Raw genomic sequence first — 14,052 nt, forward strand, 5'->3', positions numbered from 1 at the left:
CGCTTTAAGAAATGGAATCTTTTTCGTTAAAAAATGTTTTGTTTTGTAGAAAATTTAACTATTCTATTTTTTGTTTTTTATAGAAAATTCATCTTTTGAGTTAAAAATTCCATTATTTGTTCAAAAATTCATAATTTTTGTTGAAAATTTATCAATGTGATTAAAAATTAATTTCTTGGGCTATAAATTCGTTTCTTGTTAATTGAAAATTAATTAATTTTGCTGAACTCATATTTTTTTGTTTAAAATTTACTTTTCTAATTGCAAATTAAATTATTCTAGTTTTGGTTTTTAAATGAATCTTTCTTAGTTGAAAATGTATATATTTTATTGAAACTGTAACTTTTTTGGTAGAAAGTTCATCTTTTGGGTTTAAAATTGAATTATTTTGTTAAGAATTCATTTTTTGGTTCAAAATCGATTTTTTGAATTAAAAATTGAATAACTCTATTTTTGATAAAATAAATTTTTTAGTTTTTCCGAGTTATAATCGAAAATTTTGTCACATTTATCTTATTTAGTTAAAAACTAACCTACTTGAGGTTAATTATTTTCTTTGAAGATTCATCGTTTTAATACAAAATTCAGCCCTTTTTCAAAATTAACTTGCTTTGCTGAAAATTATTTTTTAACTAAAAATTTAACTATTTCTGTAGAAAATTTAACTAATTTGCTGAAAATACGTTGTTTTATTAGGATTCAAATTCTTCACGGAAAATTCAACTATTCTACTTTTTCTTGAGAATTATTCTTTTTCGCATAAAAATTCAAATATTTGGTAGAAAATTTATATTTTTCATTCATAATTCAACTATTTGTTTGAAAAATTATTTACCTTGTGAAAAATTAAAAAAAAATTCTTTTCGGTTAAAAATGCAAGTATTTCAGTTAAATATTTATCATTTATTTGAAAAATCATCTTTTGGGTTGGAAATAAAATTACCTGCTTGAAAGTTAAACTCTTTTATTAAAAATTAATTTTCGTTCATTCAAGATTCATCATTTTAATTTAAAATTTATGTCATTGGTTTATAAATGAGCCATTTGATTGAAAACTTGTTTTTTTTTCCCTTGAAAATGAATTTTTTTGCTGAAAATTTAACTATTTTGTTGAAAATTTGTTTCTTTTTTGGTTGAAATTTTTTTTGTCTGTTTTAGACTGAAAATCTAACTATTATAATAGTTGAATATTCCATTATTTTAGTTAAAAATTCATCTCTTTGGTTGAAGATTCATTTTTTGACTAAAAATTTAACCAAATAATTAAGTTTTAAATCAAGATAATGATAGTATTTTCAACTTAGAAATATGAATTTTGAACGATACAAATAAATTTAAAATGTAAGAAATTTAGATTAGATTAAAAGCCAAATTAAAAATCCTATTTAACGTCCAATAATCAAATTCTATTTTAATCTGAAAAAAAAATCGGACAAAAATAAAAAAGAGGAAAGAAAAATTTATTACAAATTTATTACAAATAAATTTGTAATAAAATTGGTAAAATTTGTAAGTTTATTTTTTTACCAAAAAGATGCCTTTTCAACAAATTTAATATATTTTCAACTAAACAAGATCAAATTTAAACCAAAAATTGTTTAGTTACACTATTATTGAAAATTAATTTCCAAAACAAAACAAAAATGCTACAAAATAGTTTAATTTTATAAAAAATTGTTCCAATGCAAGAAAAAAACGAATTAAAAAAAATAGTTCAATTTTCAAGCAAAACAGATTAATTTTCAAACCAAGAAAATACAATTTCAACGAAGGAGTTGAATTTTCAACTAAAAAAGATTCTTCAGTCAAAAAAGAAAATAGTCTTTGTCCGAAATGTTTAATTTTCAAGCCAAAATGTGAATTAATCTTTAACAAAACAATTAATTTCCAACCAAATAGATATTTTTTCTACAAAACTGTTTAATTTTGGACCCGAAAATACTCATTTTCTACTAAGAATTTGAAATTTCATCCCAAAAATATGAATTTTTAACAAAAAAGTTAATATTTGAGAGTACATTTTTTAAATCAGCATAAACTTAATTAGCAACTTAAAATTATTATTTCTTTAGTTCTTAAGATTCAAGGTACTGGAGTAGATTTTATTTTAATTTTTCCCATTTAAAATTACTATTTATTTTAAAATGTTTGTCTTAAAACCGTTTTTTAATGTTTTTTTATTCAATTAATTTTTTGATTTTATAAAAATTTGCCTAATTATCTTTAATATCAAATTATAATTTCGTTTTGTAATAACAATTTTAAATTTCAGAAGCTTTAACATTGAAATATTCAATTTAGTTTTCGATATTAAATTTTCAAATTTAAATCGGTTTGAATTTAAAGTTATTCAAAATCATAAGTTTTCAATTTGTAATTATTTAATTTTGAACGCTTTTAAGTATAAATAATACAATTTCAATTCCTCTGGATTTTCAATTATCTAATCTTAAAATATTCAATTTGTAAGGTTTCGACATTGTTCTTTTTTTTTAATTTGTGTTCTGCAAAGTTTTAATCTCATAATTATATAATTTTAATTTAAAACTTATATAATTTTAATTTAAAATTATATTTTTAAATGTGTTATTCTAAAAAATTTTAATTTTTGAGGCCTTGAAACTAAAGTTTAGCCTTAAATTAATTTCGTAATGAATTCTTGGAAGTTTCCAATTATAAATTTCACAATGTTGTAGTTTCAAATGCAAATATTCAAAATGTCAGGACCATTACGCTATTAAATATTTCAAAATTTTATATTAAAATTCTTAATAATCAGTTTTTAATTTAATAATTTTAGATGTAAATAAAAAGAAATTTCGAATTGAAAAGCTTAAACTAGTAGAATTTCAAAAAATGGAATCATACTACAGCAATCTTATTTGGTATTTTTAATTTTTACTTCTGAAAAATATTGGATAGAAAAAATACAAGAATGAATAATTATTCTAAAGGAAGATTTGCAATAAATAAGTTAAAAATTGAATTTAAAATTGTATTTAAAATAAAAGAAACCAATTTTCATGGTGAGCGCTAAATTTTCAATTTTTTCCTTTCATAGGTTTTATTTTTGCAATTAAAATCGAATTGGTTGCATTTTTGAAAGTATAAGTAAACATTTAAAACTTATTACTTTGTAAATGATTTAAATTTACTTCAAATAATTGAAGTAAATTTTGAAGTAAATTGAGTAGAAATTTTTTCATTTTAAATGTTTCCCATTTAAAATTACTATTCATTTTGAAACTTTTTAGAATTCAATTCATTTTTGATTTCAGAAAATTCATCTAATCAGCTGTAATGTTAAATTATAATTTTTTTATGTAATAACAATTAAAAATTTTAGAATTTTAAAAGCTTTGAATTTGAAAGATTCAATTTAGTCTTCAACATTAAATTGTATTATTATTTGTAAATAATAAAATTTCAGTTCCTCTGCATTTCAAATGACCCAATTTTCAAAATTTGAATCTTCAATTATTCAATTTTTAACGTTTTGACATTGCCCTACTTTTGAAATTTTAATTTTTAATTCTGGGTGTTTAATTTTTGGCCTTTCGACTGAGAATTATACAATTTAACTCTTCTTTCTAATCAAATTGTCCAAAATCTTGCATTAATTTCAGCCGTTTTCAATTCGAAATTATTAATTGTTCACACGAAATTATTTCAAACATAATATTAGGAAATTGATTTAATAATGAATTTTCAAATCTATATATTTTTTATGATAGGAAATAAAAATCCAGAGACGTGAACATGCGATTTAGAAACCGGGAGAAACACGAATATTTATCGGGAGAACCGGGAGAAAATCGTTCAAGAATTTTCTTTTTGATTTCAGAATTCTTCAATTCGAAATTATTAATTATTGTTAAAAAAATTTTAACATAATATTAGCAAAATAATTTTATAATTACTGTCTAAATTTACATATTTTTCATGTTAGGAAATAAAAATCCAGATACGTGAACACGCGATTTGCGCGCGAGTAATTACTGCTAGTATAAAATAAAATGCATCGTTGTATTTTTCTTTATCAGACACAAAAACTTATTTATTATCCAACATATATGGTTTAAAGTCAATGGATTTCTTGCAGAAAGGTTTGGTAACATTTATGGACTTCTGTAATTGATAATATATGTAAAAAAAACTGTGAGTTTCAGAAAGAGAGTTAATTTTTTTTCAAATCGGGAGAAATCATGACTATTTACCGGGAGAACGGGGAGATGAAAGTTTAAAAAATAGTGGCCATCCAAGGGTTTGCTGATGCTTATCAATTTCCGTAATTAATCGTATATGTGAAAAAACTTTCTTTCAAAGAGAGTTCATTTTTTTTTACTAAACCGGAAGGAATCACGAATATTTACCGGGAGACGAAAATTTGAAAAACAGTGGCCATCCAAGTGTTTGCTGATGCTTATCGATTTCCGCAATTGATCGTATATGTGAAAAAAACTATCTTTCAAAGAGACTTAATTTTTTTTACTAAACCGGAAGGAATCACGAATATTTATCGGGAGAACCGGGAGACGTAAATTTCGAAAATATTGGTCATCCAAGAGTTTGCTGATGCTTATCGATTTCCGCAATTGATCGTATATGTGAAAAAACTGTCTTTGAAAGAGAGTTAATTTTTTTACTAAACCGGAAGGAATCACGAATATTTATCGGGAGAACCGGGAGACGAAAATTTCGAAAATATTGGTCATCCAAGAGTTTGCTGATGCTTATCAATTTCCGCAATTAATCGTATATGTGAAAAAACTTTCTTTCAAAGAGAGTTCATTTTTTTTTACTAAACCGGAAGGAATCACGAATATTTACCGGGAGACGAAAATTTGAAAAACAGTGGCCATCCAAGGGTTTGCTGATGCTTATCGATTTCCGCAATTGATCGTATATGTGAAAAAAACTGTCTTTCAAAGAGACTTAATTTTTTTTACTAAACCGGAAGGAATCACGAATATTTATCGGGAGAACCGGGAGACGTAAATTTCGAAAATATTGGTCATTCAAGAGTTTGCTGATGCTTATCGATTTCCGCAATTGATCGTATATGTGAAAAAAACTGTCTTTCAAAGAGACTTAATTTTTTTTACTAAACCGGAAGGAATCACGAATATTTATCGGGAGAACCGGGAGACGTAAATTTCGAAAATATTGGTCATCCAAGAGTTTGCTGATGCTTATCGATTTCCGCAATTGATCGTATATGTGAAAAAACTTTCTTTCAAAGAGAGTTAATTTTTTGTACTAAACCGGAAGGAATCACAAATATTTACCGGGAGAACTGGGAGACGAAAATTTCGAAAATATTGGTCATCCAAGAGTTTGCTGATGCTTATCGATTTCCGTAATTAATCGTATATGTGAAAAAACTTTCTTTCAAAGAGAGTTCATTTTTTTTTTACTAAACCGGAAGGAATCACGAATATTTACCGGGAGACGAAAATTTGAAAAAAAAGTGGCCATCCAAGAGTTTGCTGATGCTTATCGATTTCCGCAATTGATCGTATACGTGAAAAAACTGTCTTTGAAAGAGAGTTAATTTTTTTACTAAACCGGAAGGAATCACGAATATTTACCGGGAGAACCGGCAGACGAAAATTTGAAAAAAAGTGGCCATCCAAGAGTTTGCTGATGCTTATCGATTTCCGCAATTGATCGTATACGTGAAAAAACTGTCTTTGAAAGAGAGTTAATTTTTTTACTAAACCGAAAGGAATCACGAATATTTACCGGGAGAACCGGCAGACGAAAATTTGAAAAAAAGTGGCCATCCAAGGGTTTGCTGACGCTTATCGATTTCCGCAATTGATCGTATATGTGAAAAAAACTGTCTTTCAAAGAGACTTAATTTTTTTTACTAAACCGGAAGGAATCACGAATATTTATCGGGAGAACCGGGAGACGTAAATTTCGAAAATATTGGTCATCCAAGAGTTTGCTGATGCTTATCGATTTCCGCAATTGATCGTATATGTGAAAAAACTGTCTTTGAAAGAGAGTTAATTTTTTTTACTAAACCGGAAGGAATCACGAATATTTACCGGGAGAAACGGGAGAAGAAAATTTGAAAAACAGTGGCCATCCTGCTTATATAAATCCAGCCTATAATGAATTTGGTTTCTGCAGGTTGATGGTATGGACGTGTTGGCAGTACGGGAAGCAGCGCGATTTGCAGTCGATCACTGCACTTCCGGTAAAGGCCCAATCGTTATGGAAGCTGCGACCTACAGGTACAGCGGTCACAGTATGTCTGACCCCGGAACGAGTTATCGTACACGAGAGGAAATTCAGGAAGTACGACAAACGCGAGATCCCATCACCGGCTTCAAAGACAGAATTGTTAATGCCAATCTCGTGACGTCCGATGAACTCAAGGTCACTATTCAAAACATTCATTTAATCAATTTGCTCATTTTATATCTTTAAGAGGCCCTTTATCTCCTATTATACCCTGTATTCAGTTAAGGTCCCTAAAGAACCCTATTTTCAAGATTTGGTCCCTATTAGGAATGATGGTCGATCATTTCGCCATCTGGTGCCGAAATCGGGAACTAGAATAAGTAGGTAGCATTTTCAAGATAGATTTTAATTTTTGCATAAAAATGTTTTTATGAGTGTTTTATTAAGCTTAAAACTATTATTGAATACTAAAGATAAATCTTTATGCAATTTAAAGCGTCTTAAATCAAATTTCTATCTTATAGAGTGAAAAAACACATTTTTGTCAAAAATGTTTTTCTTAAAAACAAGACTTATTTTAATATGGCATACAAATTTCAATAGATTATAAGCTTTTAAATGAACGTTATTTAATTTACGTAGCGGCAAATTTTATCCTTATTATAAAAAGAACAGTGTGGTGACTAAACCGGGAAATGACCGGGGAAAACCAGCAAATGACAGTGAATTTATTCTTTGACCGGGAAATTTTACAAAATTTTTAGAATAAAAATTTTGTCCAACTTTTTTTTTCAAACGTTTTTTAAATAATTTGTTGAATTGTGATTTTTATAAATTATATCATTTAGTTTAGAACGCTTAATTCGAAAATCTTTCACTTAAAAAATTTTTAATTTTTAAGCATATATTTTAATTTAAAGAATATTAAAATGCAGTTTTAAAGGTTAAAAAAATTAAAAATTGAAGTTTTTAAAATCGAAGATTTTTTTATAAAAAACAGGGTGGCTGTCGGACCGGGAAACCGGAAATTTTACGAATTTTCAGAAGAAAAATCTGCCCAAGTTCGATTTTAACAGTTTTTTAAATAATTTAAGTGCAGTTTTGAAAATTTAAACAATTAACTGTAAATATAAATAAATAAAATATTTTTGAAATGGATCTGTACTCTGAACAATAATTGATTTGACCAAACAATTCTAGATCCGTTCAATATTTGAGAATTGCCAGATGGTAGCTGTTTCAATCCGGAAAGTCTTGATAAGAATTTAAATTAATATATCATTTATTCCGATAATTTTATTTTTAAATACAAATTTTCTTGATTCATCAATAATATATTTTTAATGCAGAATTTCAGGTCTTCCGTAATATTATTTTTTATATTAAATTTAATAAATAAAGTTATTAATATATTATTTCTATCAATTTTTTTAGACATTAAAAAATGTTAACGTGAGTTTTACTATTTTCAACATAAAATAAATCCATAATAATATAGTCGCAATTAAAGATTTTTATTAAATTAAAAATATTTTGAGTCTTAATTATTTAAATTTTTATCCCGTTTAATTTGAAATTTTTTAATTAAGAAAAAGAATAGTTATTTAATATTTAACAATATTTCATTATTGATTTAAGGCGAGTAAATTGAAACCAAATATTAAAAAGAAAACAATTTGAGAATGAATTGTTATACATAGAAAGCTTTGAATTTTTAGATTTTCGAAGAACTTTTAAACTTTTAGGGTTACAATTTTAATTGTTCTATTTAAAAAATGCTTAATTTGTAAAAGAAATTGTTGAATTTTTATGTAGAAATAATAATTGAACACTTATTATTTGTAGAAAAAAATTGAGCAGTTTTTAGAGATACATAGAAGTTTTGAAAAGATTCAAAATTAAATAGAAACTTGAAATTATTTCAAATAATTTAAACAAAGTGTGTTAACATTTTTTCCAGAACTTCTCAATATATTTTTAAATTAATCTAAATTTTCCTACAATTTTTGAAAATCCTGCAAATTAAAAAAATCCTTAAAAACTTCCATAATTTTTCAAAGTGAAAAATCATTTTCAATTTTCCTAAGAATTTTAAGAAAATTTTTTATTTTTTTAAAGTCTTTCACAATTTAAAAAAAAATGCTAAATTTTTTTATTTGAATTCTGCAAAAATCTACATTTTGTTTTAAATTCGGCTGTAAATATTTTAAATTATTTCAATTTCTAAATTTAATTTGAATCTTTTTAAAACTTCTAAATATCTCTTAAAATTACTCTAATATTTTTACAAATAAGAAGTGTTCTATTGTTATTTAGGAATTAAAATTTTTTTTTTAATTTGCAGGATTTTCTACAAGTTGCAGAAAAAATTCAATTAATTTTGAAGTATATTTAAAAGTTCAGAAAAAAAAATCAAAAATTATTTTGAATTTGGAAAAATTTTAAACTACTTCTAGATTTCTCAAAATTTTGAAATAAAATCTTAAAGATTTTATTAAATTAAAAATATTGCGAGTCTAAATTATTTAATTTTTATCCCATTTAATTTGAAATTTCTTAATGTAGAAAAATAATAAGCATTTAGTATTTAGTAATATTTCATCATTCATTTAAGACGAGTAAATTGAAACCAAATATTAAAAGGAAACAATTTGAAACTGAATTATTTTACATAGAAAGCTTTGATTTTTTTAGATTTTTGAAGAACTTTTAAACTTTTAGCGTTATAATTTTAATTGGTCTATTATTTAAGTGTTTAATTTATAAGTGAAATTGTTATATTTTGACATATAAATAACAATTGAACACTTATTATTTGTAGTAGTTTTAAGAGATATTTAGAAGTTTTGAAAAGACGCAAAATTAATTTAAAAATTGAAATGATTTCAAGCAATTTAAACGAAGTGTGTTAACATTTTTTTCAGAAAATCTAAATATATCTTAAAATTAATCGAAATTTTGCTACAATTTTTTTAAATTCTGCAAATTAAAAAAAAATCCTTAAAATCGTCCATAATTTTTCAATGTGAAAAATAATTTTCCTTTTTCCTAAGAATCTTAAGAAACTTTTTTATTCTTTTGAAGTTTTTCACAATTCATAAAAAAAAATTCTAAATTTTTGGTTTGAAATCTACAAAAATCTACATTTTATTTTAAATTCGGCTGTAAATATTTGAAATTATTTCAAGTTTTAAATATAATTCGAATCTTTTTAGAACTTCTAAATATCTCTTAAAATTACTCTAATATTTTTATAAATAATAAGTGCTCTATTATTATTTATAAATTCAAATTTTTGTTAATTTGCAGGATTTTCTAAAAATTATAGAAAAAATTTGAGTAATTTTAAGAGATATTTAGAAGTTTCGAAAAGACGCAAAATTAATTTAAAAATTGAAATGATTTCAAGTAATTTAAACGAAGTGTGTTAACATTTTTTTCAGAAAATCTAAATATATCTTAAAATTAATCGAAATTTTGCTACAATTTTTTTAAATTCTGCAAATTAAAAAAAAAATCCTTACAATCGTCCATAATCTTCTTTGATAATTTTTGAAATCTCTTAAAATTTTCTTAAACTTTCTGTTAAAATAATTTTTCAAAGTAAAAAATCATTTTAAATTTTTGAAAAAATATTTGAAATTATTTTAAGTTCTAAATTTAATTTGAATCATTTTAGACTTCTAAATATCTCTTAAAATTATTTTAATATTTTTACAAATAAGAGGTATTATATTGTTATTTATAAATTCAAATTTAATTTTTTTTAATTTGCAGGATTTTCTAAAAGTTATAGAAAGAATTCAATTTATTTTGAAATATATTTAATATTCTGACAAAAAATTCAAAAATGATGATAAATTTGGAAAAATTTTAAACCATTTCTAGATTTTTCAAGATTTTGATATAAAGTTTTAAAGCTTTTGAAGGATACCTTCAAATAATATAATTTTGAAAATTTTTAAAGTTCATTGCTTGATTCTTTAATTTAGACTATTGAAAATGTTGACGTAGATTTATATTTTTGGAACTTAATCTGAATCTTTGAACTATAAAATTTTTTAAAAGTTCTAAATTTTGCAGTTTATTTGCATTTCATTTAACATTGTTTATTTAAAAAGTGTTACTACCTTCCATTTGGTAATTGTACATTTTTGAGAATTTGAATACACAATTTTTTAATTAAAAATTTGTTAAACTTCAATTTTAAAAGTTTGGAATTCAAGTATTTCACTTTGAATGCTTTAATTTGTTGTTTATTTCTTTATATGGAAAAATGTTTAAAATATAGTTTGAATTTTTAAATTTCATTGGCCGTGCAAAATATTTGCTAACCGGAAAATGACCGGGAATTTGTTTCTTCGATTAAAACGGCCACCCTGAAAGAATATAAATAAACTTTCAGGTCACATTTTTAAGATCGTAAATAGTTCATCTATAAATGAATAAAAATGTACTTCGGGTTCATTTGTGCTTCGAAAGAAGTTCATGTAAGTTTATAATGCGTTAAAATCACAATAAAAATTAAAATTTTTTTTTCTAGAAAAAAATTTCTGTCAATAAATGTATTTTCTTACTCTATAATATGTAAATTCTACCTCAAACCCTGTGTTTCCGATAAAGACTTATTTTTAGTATCAAATACATACTTTAAACTTAACAAAAAATTCGTTAAAACACTTTTATGGAGAAATTAAAATGCATCTTTAAAATCCTACCCATTTTCTCTAGTACGGATTTTTGTCACCAGGCGGCGTATCATAATTTAACTATTCCCAATAGTATCATATTTGCAGGCTATAATAGAACCTAAAAAAATTATTATTTGATTGAAGCTTCAAAGATTACGGATTTAAATTAATTAATTTTTTTCGATAAATTAATAAATACATACAATATAAATATAATAAAGATAAATTAAATAAATTAAGGTCAGTAACTATTGCTCAATTTTCTTGGATTCATTTGAAATATTTCAGGGTATTTTCCGTGTATTTTTAAAACTTTTAAATCATTTTAAGAGCTTTTAATTTGAAATATTTTAGGATAAAGAATTTTCATAAGATATGAAACGATTTTACAGGGCCTAGAAGGTTTTGAGATATTTCAAAATATTTTACAGAAGATTTTGAATGTTTTAGGGAATTTAAAAACATTCGAAGGAATTTTTAGCTGATTTCAATCATTTGAAGGGATTTTAAAGTGTTTTAAATATTCCAACATACGGAATTTTCTAGAATTTCTAAAAGATTCACGGGATTTTATAAGCGTTCCAAGGATTTAAATGATAGTAACGGTTTTTAAAACTCTCAAGGTATTTTAATAAATTTACCAGGATTTTAAAGAATTTATTCAAAATTAGTGAGGTGTTTGGCAGGGTTCCAAATTATTTTTTTGTTGAATTCACCCTGAATTCTTATTAATTGAGCCTGAATTCTTTTAAAGTTTTTCGATTAAACATTTTTTTTTGAATTTTTCATTTAATTAATCTTAAGGATCAATTAGATAAAATGATTAAAGGATTTGAAATATTTGAATTTATTTTTTTCAAATACATTCGCGTTTTCAAGAACTTTCATTTTTTAAAACTATTTCAAAAGATTTTAATTTTTTTAGGCTATTTTAAAAGATTTCAAAGTCATTTTTAATCAATTTCTAAAATTTAATAGGATCTTAAAGGATTTGCAATATTTTAGGTAATAGTGAAAAATTTCCAGGCGTTTTTTAAAGCTTTAAACAGTTTTAAGGGATTTCAAAAGATATCAAAGGATTTTTAATATTTTAGGAAATTTTTTTTGTAATTCATTTGTATTTTTCCTTTATTCTTATTAATTTGTCATAAATTCTTTTGAATCCTTTTGAATTCTTCCAAATTCACTGAATTTGACTCGATTCACGGTTGTTTTTTTTTTAATTTTTTGTTTAATGCATCTTTAAATGCACTCAAATTCCCCTCTAAATCCACTAAAATTTGACTGTAATAAATTGATTTTTTTATTTTAAAAATGGTTTGAATTCTTTTGAATTTAACTTGAATTGGCTTGTAGTCATTAGTCACTTTTTTTGTTAGAAATAAGTAGAGTTTCAAAAATTTCAGGAAATTTAACATTATTTATTGGAATTCACCGTGAATTTTTTTAAATTCTTTGGAATGTTTTAATTTTTTTTTATTTACTTGAATTCTTCTTAATTTACTAAACTCTACTTAATTCCATCGCTTTTTTGAATTTTAAAAAGTTTTTGCCTAATTAATCCGGAAGTCTTTTAACTTCTCCTTGAATTTTTTTATTAATTTCATCGAATTCTTCTAACTTAACTTCAATTCCTCTAAATTCACTCTAATTTTACTGAAATAACTGGATTTTTTGCGATTTAAAGCAATTTCTCCAATTCGTGTTATTTTTTTTTTTTTAATTTAACTTTAATTCTTTTGTAGCCATGAGTCGCTTTTTTGGTTCGAAATTAGTAGAGTTTCCCAAATTTTAAGAGATTTAAAATTATTTATTGGAATTCACCTTGCATTTTTTTAATTCTTTGGAATGTTCTTTATTCTTTTTTTGAATTACTTGAATTCTACTTAATTCCATGGATTTATTTTTTAATTTTTTATTTAATTTGATTTACTTTTTAAATAATTTTAATTTTTAATTTATTTTATTTAATTAATCCTAAAGTCTTTTAACCTCTTATTTCATTTTTATCAATTTCATTAAACCTATCTATCTTTTTCGATTAAAAAAAATTTCTCCAAATTTATTTGATTTTTTAAAATTTAACTTTAATTCTTTTTTAGTTATTAGTCACTTTTTTGTTTAGAAATTAGTAGATTTTCAAAAATTTGAAGAAATTCAAAATTATTTATTAGAATTTACTCTGAAATTATGTAATTCTTTAGAGTTTTCTTTATTCTTTTTTTAATTCACTCGAATTCTTTTCAATTTACTAAATTCTACCTAATTCAATGGCTTTTTTTTAATTTTTAAAAGTTTTTACGTACTGAATCCGGAAGTTTTTAAAGCTCTCCTTGCATTTTTATTAATTTCATCGAATTGTTCTCTCGCTTCCCTTGAATTAAATTCACTGAAATTTTACTGAAATAAATGGATTTTTTCTATTTAAAAAAATTTGCTCTCATTTATTTGATTTTTTTAAATTAAACTTTTATTCTTTTGTTGTCATTAGTTACTTTTTTGGTTAGAAATTAGTCAAGTTTCAAAAATTTGAAGAAATTTAACATTATATTGTAGACTTCACTCTGAATTCTCTTAAATTCTTTGAATTTTTCTTTATTCTTTTTTTAATTTACTTGAATCCTTCTCAAATTACTAAATTCTAGTTAATTACATGGCTTTCTTGAATTTAAAAAAATTTTAACTTAATTAATCCGGAAGTTTTTTAAGCTCTTCTTTCACTTTTTATCAACTTTATGGAATTTTTCTCGCTTTCCTTCAATTCATCTAAATTCACTCAAATTTTACTGAAATTAATGGATTTTTTTCGATTTAAACAAATTTCTCCCATTTATTTCATTCTTCTTTAATTTAATTTTAATTCTTTTGTAGTCATTAGCCACTTTTTTGGTTAAAAAAGAGTAGATTTTCCAAAATTTTAGGAGATTTAAAATTATTTATTGGAATTCATCGTGAATTTTTTTTTAATACTTTGGAATGTTCTTTATTTTTTTTAACTCACTTGAATTCTTTTCCATTTACTTAATTTTACCTAATTCTATGTTTTTAAAATTTTGTTTAAAAGTTTTTATTTAATTAACACGGAAGTCTTTTAACTTCTTGCATTTTTTATTAATTTCATCAAATTCTTCTAAGTTACTTTCAATTCCTCTAAATTCACTCGAAT

General features: G+C 23.7%; 2 protein-coding genes across 4 annotated transcripts in view; one reads left to right on the forward strand and one right to left on the reverse strand.

Annotated features, from left to right (window-relative positions):
- The window catches only part of LOC117181471 (DDB1- and CUL4-associated factor 12), a 251,124-nt gene that overhangs the window by 128,097 nt on the left and 108,975 nt on the right, over positions 1-14,052 (reverse strand). The gene's annotated exons all lie outside the window — the stretch shown is intronic.
- LOC117181473 (pyruvate dehydrogenase E1 component subunit alpha type I, mitochondrial-like) overlaps positions 1-14,052 on the forward strand; it is a 44,525-nt gene that overhangs the window by 25,317 nt on the left and 5,156 nt on the right. For both annotated transcript variants that reach the window (XM_033374164.1, XM_033374166.1), the window contains one exon: positions 6,142-6,390. In XM_033374164.1, the coding sequence (XP_033230055.1) occupies positions 6,142-6,390 (249 nt within the window). The remainder of the gene's footprint in view (positions 1-6,141; positions 6,391-14,052) is intronic.

The sequence above is a fragment of the Belonocnema kinseyi genome, chromosome 10 (genome assembly GCF_010883055.1).
Source record: "Belonocnema kinseyi isolate 2016_QV_RU_SX_M_011 chromosome 10, B_treatae_v1, whole genome shotgun sequence".
Classification (NCBI taxonomy): Eukaryota; Metazoa; Arthropoda; class Insecta; order Hymenoptera; family Cynipidae; genus Belonocnema; species Belonocnema kinseyi.